Source organism: Rana temporaria, chromosome 4 (assembly GCF_905171775.1).
Source record: "Rana temporaria chromosome 4, aRanTem1.1, whole genome shotgun sequence".
In the NCBI taxonomy this organism is placed as follows: domain Eukaryota; kingdom Metazoa; phylum Chordata; class Amphibia; order Anura; family Ranidae; genus Rana; species Rana temporaria.
Window position 1 is genome coordinate 11,298,780 of NC_053492.1, and position 8,887 is coordinate 11,307,666.

The 8,887-nt window shown below is 46.4% G+C and overlaps 1 protein-coding gene across 1 annotated transcript; it reads left to right on the forward strand.

Annotated features, from left to right (window-relative positions):
- Positions 1–272: 272 nt before the first annotated feature.
- LOC120935895 (oocyte zinc finger protein XlCOF6.1-like) lies at positions 273–8,119 on the forward strand. Its single transcript, XM_040347928.1, has 4 exons — positions 273–303; positions 428–562; positions 1,445–1,586; positions 5,728–8,119. Exons 2-4 carry the CDS (start codon positions 440–442, stop codon positions 6,441–6,443), a joined length of 981 nt encoding a protein of 326 aa, XP_040203862.1. The 5' UTR covers positions 273–303; positions 428–439; the 3' UTR covers positions 6,444–8,119.
- Positions 8,120–8,887: the final 768 nt, after the last annotated feature.

Genomic DNA, 8,887 nt, shown 5'->3' on the forward strand with positions numbered 1-8,887 from the left:
GGACAGAAAGTACCTGTCTATAACCAATTATCTCTGTAATATTTACCAAGCAACAGCTATTTACAAATACAGACACAAGAGAAAAGCAGCTCCATACATATGTACCAATTGTCACTGAGGTCAGCTCGCCTATTAACCCCTTATTTTCTCATCCAAATATTATACAAATTAATACAGTACTCACAATTCTTCATTTACAGTGATCACATGACCACATCAATGAGGATGGAGGAGGACCGTAGTCACATGACTGAGAGGATACTAAACCTCACCCTGGAGATCATCTACCTGCTGACCGGAGAGGTGAGGAGGATTCTGGGAGGTCACATGACATCACTCTTATCTCTATTAATAAAACACAGACCTGACCAGAGAGGTGAGGAGGATTCTGGGAATGTGACATCATTTTGTTTTTTCTTGCATACAGAGTTTTCCTCTTATGAAGTCCGGAGATCATATGGCCATCACAGTGCCTCCACCTCACTCCCTGACACCTGAGATAAACATCAAAAAGAAGATTCTAGAAGTCACCAAGAAGATGATGGAGCTGCTGACAGGAGAGGTGAGCGGTGCCGGGAATTCTGGGACATTATCCAGTAACAGACAAGGGATGTGTCTGGATGGTGACTGTATCATTGTGTGTGTCAGGTTCCTATAAGGTGTCAGGATGTCACTGTCTATTTCTCCATGGAGGAGTGGGAGTATTTAGAAGGACACAAGGATCTCTACAAGGACGTCATGATGGACAATCAGCCGCCCCTCACATCACCGGGTAAGAGGAGACTTTATTGTAAAGGAGAGAGCAGTACAGAGGCTCCACCTAGATCCCCCATCATCTGATAAACACATAGAAACAATGTATTCAGTCAGTGTGTGTGTTTCCTACAGATGGATCCAGTAATGGGAACCCACCAGAGAGATGTCCCCGTCCTCTGTATTCCCGGGATTCCACACAGGAAGGTCACACCATCCCCCACCATCATCAGGTAGACGAGTGACAATTATTGGTAGTTCTGATTTATACACAGCATGTTTGTTTTGCAATGATTGTTTTATTATATATTCAGAGTGAAAACCTCGGGGATTATAATATAGTTATTAAAGAAGAGTATAAAGAGGAGGATGAGGAGTATGGAGTGATGGAGGAGATTTCAGAAGCACACAATGATTTCTTCAAGGACATTATGATGGAGCCACTTCATACAAGCAACCCACCAGAGAGATGTCCCCGTCCTCTGTATTCCCGGGATTCCACACAGGAAGGTCACACCATCCCCCACCATCATCAGGTAGGTGGAGTTGAGGGTCGGGAATATAAAGTGATTGAACTCTCTGACATGTGGAGATGATGTGTGGACTCTACAAGATGATATTTTCTATGTGATCTCACATCATAAATACTTCTATGTTACAGATGTTATTTTCTGCCATTCTGTTGGTTTAGGGTGAAGATCTGATGATCATTAAAGTTGAGGGTGAAGTAGAAGAGACGTATGTGAGGGATGATCAGCAATATACGGAGGAGGAGGCTGGAATGACAAAGTCATTCAAAGAAGAGAAGGACATTCCTACAGAGATCAGCACAGGTGAGCCATATACATATATATATATAGCTATATATTCTTCTGTTATCTCTGCTCTGTTACGGCATACTGATTGGTCCAGAGTAGGGAGGGAGATGAGTGATATCAGCCAATAATAGGTTGATAATAATCACTGATACCCATCCTCAGGGCCAGTGCTATCCCTAGGAAAACCAGGCAGTCGTCTAGGGTGCGGGTGCAGTCACTGGTTTCCCTACTCTCCACCCGCTTCCCAACACTCTTCTGCGTATCATGGGGAGAGGGCAGCTGTGGGCAGAGCATTTGCCCTTTGAGCTGCTTGTTTTTCTGTGGTAGCAGAAGTGGGGCAGCAAACAGCAAAGTCCTTGGGGTGTGGATATCTATCACACGGCAAGCAAGAGGCCTTGGTAAAGTGGCCGTGAGGAAGGCAAACAGAGAGGACAGCTAGGCCTGAAAACCCAGAAAGGAGACGAGCTCCACGGCTTCCCAGACCCCCGAAGAGATGGGCACAGCATCTCTGGCACAGTGGCGCCTCCCAGAGCCTGGATTTCTTCTCCTCTCCACTCCAACATCAACATTGACACGGCCTGGAGGACAGGCTGACTGGGGGCCCGAAGGACAGTAGGGAGCCACAGACAGCCAGTGACAGCGACAGGGGAGGAATGAGTGCACTCCAAGCCTTACTCTGAAATCAGAACTTCCGGTCAGAGCAGGAAAGAGGTGGAGCAGGTACAGCGCGACCTGGAACAGACGGAGGGGATGCCGGACCCGCATTGGCTGCGGGAAGGTGGACGGGTAAATCTGACTTCTTTCAATTTCTGAGAGCTCAGAGTGGTGGGCGAAGCTTTAAAAGCCTTCAAAAGTACTATTGTAGGTAAAGAAATTCAGATTTGCACAGAAATCTTACCTGAACTATCAAGGGGGAACCAGATCCAAACCCCTCCTAGACCTAGCAAAGGAGATCTTGGGCTGGGTGAAGGCAGGGTAGTCTCCTTATCAGCAGTCCATATGAAGGGGACGAACAATCAGGAATCAGAATTTCTCAGCTGCCAACCAATCAGACAGGGAAAATGGGAGTTAAACCCAAAGGTATTTCAGGCAATAGTCTAGAAGTTTGGCTGCCTGATCTCTTTGCCAGTTTTAGGAACAGGAAGATAAGGAAGTTCTTCTTCCTCTCTTCGGAAAGAGAATCAGAGGACTTGGATGCTTTAGCCCAGAGCTGGAAGTTCCAGTTGGCTTGTGCCTTCCCCCCTCTAGCACAAATTCCTCAAGTCATTCAAAATCTCAGCCAGTCCTCGAACCTCCTCTTCCTGATTGCGCCATGGTGGCCAAGGAGGGCTTGGTTTGCAACCTTGAAGGTGCTGTCAGTAGCGCCTTACTGGAAGCTCCTCGACCCTCCAGACCTACTCTCTCAGGGTCCAGTGTTGCACTCCAGACCAGTGTTTCTCAACTCCAGTCCTCAAGGCGCCCCAACAGGTCATGTTTTTAGGCTTTCCATTATTTTGCACAGGTGATTTGATCAGTTTCACTGCCCTTGTAATTACCACAGCCATTTCTTCTAAGGGAAATCCTGAAAACATGACCTTTTAGGGCGCCTTGAGGACTGGAGAAACCCTGCTCCAGACCGTAGTTTTTCCATCTGATGGCCTGGTCAGTGAGATCATTAGGGTTAAAGGCTGCTCAGACAGAGTGATAGACACTCTCCTCTAGAGCAGGAAGCTGGTAACGAGAAATATATACTCTAAAGTATGAAAAACCTTTTGTACTTGCAAGTTGTTTCCACCTCTGTTCCTGTAATCCTAGAATTTCTTCAGGATGAGGTAGAGAAGGGTGTGGTAGTCAACACTCTTTTGAGTACAAGCGGCAGCACTTTCTGTTTTTCCTGACGCTCGGTTAGCGAAAGAACCTTTTAGTTAAAAGATTTTTGGTGGCCTGAGATAGAGATTCTAACCAAACACCAAAAATCCATGATAGGTTTAAAAGTATGGGATATCGAGTCAATCCCCAACAGCCTGCCTGTTGCAGAATTGTACAAACGGTTATGTCAACAAGAGACGACCTAGCCTTCAGTTGAAAAGTGCTACAGTCAGTGTTCCCTCCTTAAGGTAGGCCTGTGATTACTTGTTGTTGCTGTCCTGGAAGGTGAGAGGAGAAAACCACACGGTCGGACATCCAACAAAATTTCCCTTGGATTTTTGTCCTAATTGATTTGTCCGATCACACCCATAGCATACACACGCTCTGACTTTTCTGCAAACTTTTCTAACACTTTCCCAACATCACATGGTTTTTCTGCTCTTTACCGCCACCCTTTGGTTAACTTCTGCTATTGTTGAGTTTAACATTGGTTCTGAGCATGCGCATTTGTACTTTGTCCAAAAGTCCGATGGTTTGCTGTACACACGGTCGGACAAGGCACCATCGGACTTTTGTTGCCGGAAAGTTGGTCCATTCGCAGACCCAACTTTTTGTCCGATGAAACCCAAAAAAGTTGGTCCGATGGAACGTACACACAGTCGGACAAATTCGTTGCAGATTTTGAAGTTGGTTGGCCAAAAGTCCGACCGTGTGTACGGGGCTTTAGACTTACAGGTAACAGTGTTTCTACGAACCTTTAAGGATGGCAGGCCTACTTTCGACTCAGTTAAGGGGGGAGAAAATAATGTAAACAGTAGGTGGTGAGTACCTAAGTGATTGTATACCCCTTGTGGACCGGTTGGGAGATTTACTTTTTTTACGACTAAGGGACAAGAAGAATGGTGGGCCTTTTAAGCAGCTGTAAACTGACTGTGTTTCATGTAGGGAGGAGCCTCTCATCTCTCTGGTGTTGCCATCCTGTAAGGTTCATAAAAAATAATTTCCCGGTAAGTCTAACCGTTTTTTTTAGACATTTCTGGATTCGGTAATGTCTGGTTATCAATAAATCATCTGGTCATTGCTGAAGGTCATCCTCAAAATCATTAGAGAGGCGTACACAGCTGGGTGTTTATAATAAGAGTTTGTAAATAAGGAGTCATCACCTGGGAGAAGGTTCACACATATTCAGGGGTGGTGGTGTCACGGAAGCATGAATCAGACGTACAACAACAGATAAATGAAATAGGAAGGCTTTATTAAAAACCAAACAGCAAGGTTAAAGTCCAAACGGATGATCAAACAGTGAGCAGAGTCTTCCACCGGAGCCAGGGTCGATAGCCAGGAATGGGAGTCAGCCAGCCGTAGTCCGTAGTCAGAGAGAGGTGGTGGAACGAAGCCGGGGATCAGGAGCCAGAAGGATCGTCCGTGGAAGCCGGGTCGGTGACCAAGAGCAGCAGCACAATCACAGGAGAGTGTAGACGAGAGGCCCAAGCAAGGACATGCTGCAGCTGCCCTCATATATATATATGCTGAGCATCCAGCTCCTCCCAGTGGGAAGGAGGAGCCGCAGGGTGTGGTAAGTTATAAGAACCCCAAGAAGCAAGATGGCTGCCAGCACATGTCAGTGATAAGAAGCCTGCAAGGAGGCAAGACCATGACAGGTGGGTTGTTTGGATAAAAGAGCAAACTCCAGACCTCCTCTTGAGACGAAGATGAGATTACCTGATCTGCTTTCTTATAACTGAAAGATGAAAGAGCAAGCTGGTGCCGAAATGTTGACCTGGGTCAAGGAATTTACCCACAGCGTGACAATACCATCTGGTGGAGTATATCAAGGATAATGGCATAATCCCTGACATTTTCTGATATTTTGCTGATTGGACAGAGGACTATCGGGGGACGTGTGGGGACGGTGATGTGGGTGGTGGTTGTGTGTGTTTGTAAAATGCAGAGTCGGACCCTCTAGTGCTGTGTGTTACCAGAAGCCTGGGCCTATGGTCACTTGTTCTACTAGTCTGAACTTGAACCTCTTGATTATCAGAGATCACTTGACCAGTGCGTAGACTTGTGGTTATGTAAAGAGCATGTACCTTTCAGTCCCCATTGCTTCCTGCCATGAAGGCTGCTTAAATGTAGATGTGATCTGGGAGGAGGACCATAGGCCCTTTGACTGAAGGGAGGGGAAGGCTCTCGCCCGGTTGGAACATCCACAGAGAACATTGGCTCAAGTCTATCTGATCCAGGTTGATTTTTGATTTTCGTGAATGAACCCTCTCATATATAATGATCATGTTTTTATATTTTCCAGGACCAACCATCAAGGAACCATCAAAGTATCATCTCCCTTTATCCATAGGTTGTAAAATGGAAGATGAGGACATCACAAGAGATTGTGCAGGAGAAAAGACAATGAGCTCAGCTATGAATGGTTTACCTCACAGTGTGGATAGATGTTTGAATACCGCTAACTCTGAGCAACCTCGTACTTTAAGGGATGGTGCCGGACTTCAGGGGGAGGAGACATTTTTTCGTCCTGAACACGAGGAAAGTTTTAGCTCTGAGTTGAATCTTACTGTTCATCAAAGATCTCACACAGGTGAGACGCTTCATTCCTGTTCTGAGTGCGGGGAATGTTTCCTTCTTAAATCGGAACTCATCATACATTTCAGAGCTCACATGAGCGAGAGGCCATATTCTTGCTCCGAGTGCGGGAAATGTTTTACACGGAAATCAATTCTTGTTAGACATCTAAGATCTCACACGGGGGAGAAGCCGTATTCCTGCCCTGAGTGCGGGAAATGTTGTTTGCAGAAATCAGATCTTGTTAAACATCAAAGATCTCACACAGGGGAGAAGCCGTATCCTTGCCCTGAATGTGGGAAATGTTTTGCACGGAAACAACACCTTGTTAGACATCTGAGGTCTCACACTGGGGAGAAGCCGTACTCTTGCCCTGAGTGTGGGAAATGTTTTTCACGGAATACTCATCTTGTTAGACATCAAAGATCTCACAGAGTTGTGTAGGGATGAGTTGAACGTTTCTGGCTTCAGCTCCTGGGATGTTCAATGAACTGCTCTTAAGTTCAGAATGTCAATCTGAACCCCATTGAAGTCAATGGGAGCAGAATTTTTCAAATCAGTTCAGGCAATTTTTAAGGCTAATATGGGGGCCGGCTCCACTTTCACTGGTTTTAAGCCCACGGGGTTCCTGGGCTATGCCAGGCAGTAGGAGGGGCCACTTGCCCTGCACAAAGGTACCTTCTGTGTGTGCACACACTCACCAATGCCCGGGACTGGGTGGAGGCCGTGTTCAGATAAAATCAATCTTAAGGCGGCCGCTGACTTAGAGATGAGCCATGCACAGTGTCCAGAAATAAACTGTACTGACTTCCTCTGCAACATGCTACATCCCATGTCACTACACATCTTACTGTAACTGTTGCATTTAGGAGGAAATCTGCTGAGCCCATGTCCTCTCCACTCATGCAGTGTACCTCTGTCACCTTACTCCCAGTGACAGTACGGTGCCCCGCCGAGCACCTTGCACAGACCTCATGCATGCTCTTCCTTAATTCCTGGTTCTCTTTCTCTCTCCCATACCATGTTGTTAGGCTGAGGGTCTCCATAATGCAGGTTTAGTCCTGGTTGCTATGGGAAGCTGATCACTGGGGAGGGAGCCAGAACACTGACCCCTCCCTACTGGAGGACACCCCATGTCACCCAGGTACCATACTTACGACAGGCTGCTATTTACTCCACTCTAATCCTTGGTTTACCTGGACAACTGCTTACTTTCTCCACTCCTCCTGCTGAGTTAATCCTCTGTAATGGACTTGCTTCATATCCCGTTTGTGCTTTAACTGACCGAGATTCATTTACTTGCCTTTACCTTCATGCATCCCTTTAAAGTAACTTCAAACTAGGCTCATAGAACAGTTAACAAGCTTTACTGAAGGCTTATGCAGGATAACAATTTTAGAGTGCATAACACAGCTCAGAGAGTCCCATCCCTACCTAGCTGTATTACTTGGTGGCTGCCCAGGCATACCTTTTTAAGGTAATAGTCCATTTCTGGTAAAAGTACATACCTTGGCAGTTCTCTGGTAAGTTCTTTGGGTGGACTGCAAGTCCCAGCAGTCCCCCTTCGCAAAGCAGTGTCACAGCATCTCAGCACTGGGAACCTGCAGAAGGCTTGTTTTTCCCCTCTGGTACCCGGCCTTCCCTCCTTATACTAAACACACAGGGCAAGGAGGCTGGGTCCCAAAAGCCCAGGAAACTGAAACAAACAAATTTAACCCCTTCCCCCGGCCTAGGACAGCCACTACCGACTAACTACTGAAGGCAACCTGCCTACAAATAGGCTATAGATTGTTAAAGGACATGGGGAGCTGGACACTGCCGTGGGTGATACTGAAATGTATACCAGGAAACTACAGACCAGCCTAACATCAATAGTATATAAGATATTTGAGGGAATGGTAAGGGTCTCTATACAGAAATGTGTCTGTAATCAAGACATTTCATATCTTCATGTCTTTTTCATGTCGTTTTTGTCAGACCAACCTGTTATTGTTCTATGAGGAAGAAGTGGCAAGTTGGATGGTGGAAGTTCATCGGACATAGTTTATCTAGATTTTGTACCTCATAAATGTTTAATCTAGTCTAAAAAATAAAGTCTGTTGGTGTTGATAAAATTGTGTGTACATGGATAGGAAACCGGTTACATGAACGGGTCCAGAGAGTAGTGATAAATAACTCATTCTCTGAATGGTGGGCCTCGGGGGGTTCTATCTTGGGGCCAATGATGTTAATTTTGTTTTTTAACCACTTGCAATCTGTAGGATGTCTTATGATGTCCTTGGGTTTCAGTGCAGCTGAAGGTATCATCCTGGTATCAACATTTTCAGCCAGCAATTAAAGCGAAGGTCCACCTTAAAGTGGAACTTCCGCTCACCGGAATCCTCCCCCCCTCCGGTGTCACATTTGACACCTTTCAGGGGGGTGCAGATACCTGTCTAAAGACAGGTATTTGCACCCACTTCCGGCCACACAGTCTGCGTGTAGACTGCGGGCAGGACGTCAGATCCTATCCCCCCGTTGTGTTCTGGGAAACACACGGCTCCCAGAACATACACGTCATTTACATCCACGTCGAAAACAATAGGCCCATGCGGCGTACGTTGCCGCAATGCACACTGGGATATGTAGGCGGACGGCGCATGCGCCGTTCCAAAAAAACGTCAATCACGTCAGGTCAAGCCCTATTAACATAAAACACGCCCTCTCAGCTAAATTTGAATTAGGCGCCATTACGCACGCCCGATTTACGATACGCCGCCGTAACTTAGCAGGCAAGTACTTTGTGAATCATGTACTTGCCTCGCTAACTTACGGCGGCGTAGTGTAAACGATACACTACGCCGCCGCAAAGTTAGGGCGGGCTACCTGAATCTAGCTAGGTATATCCA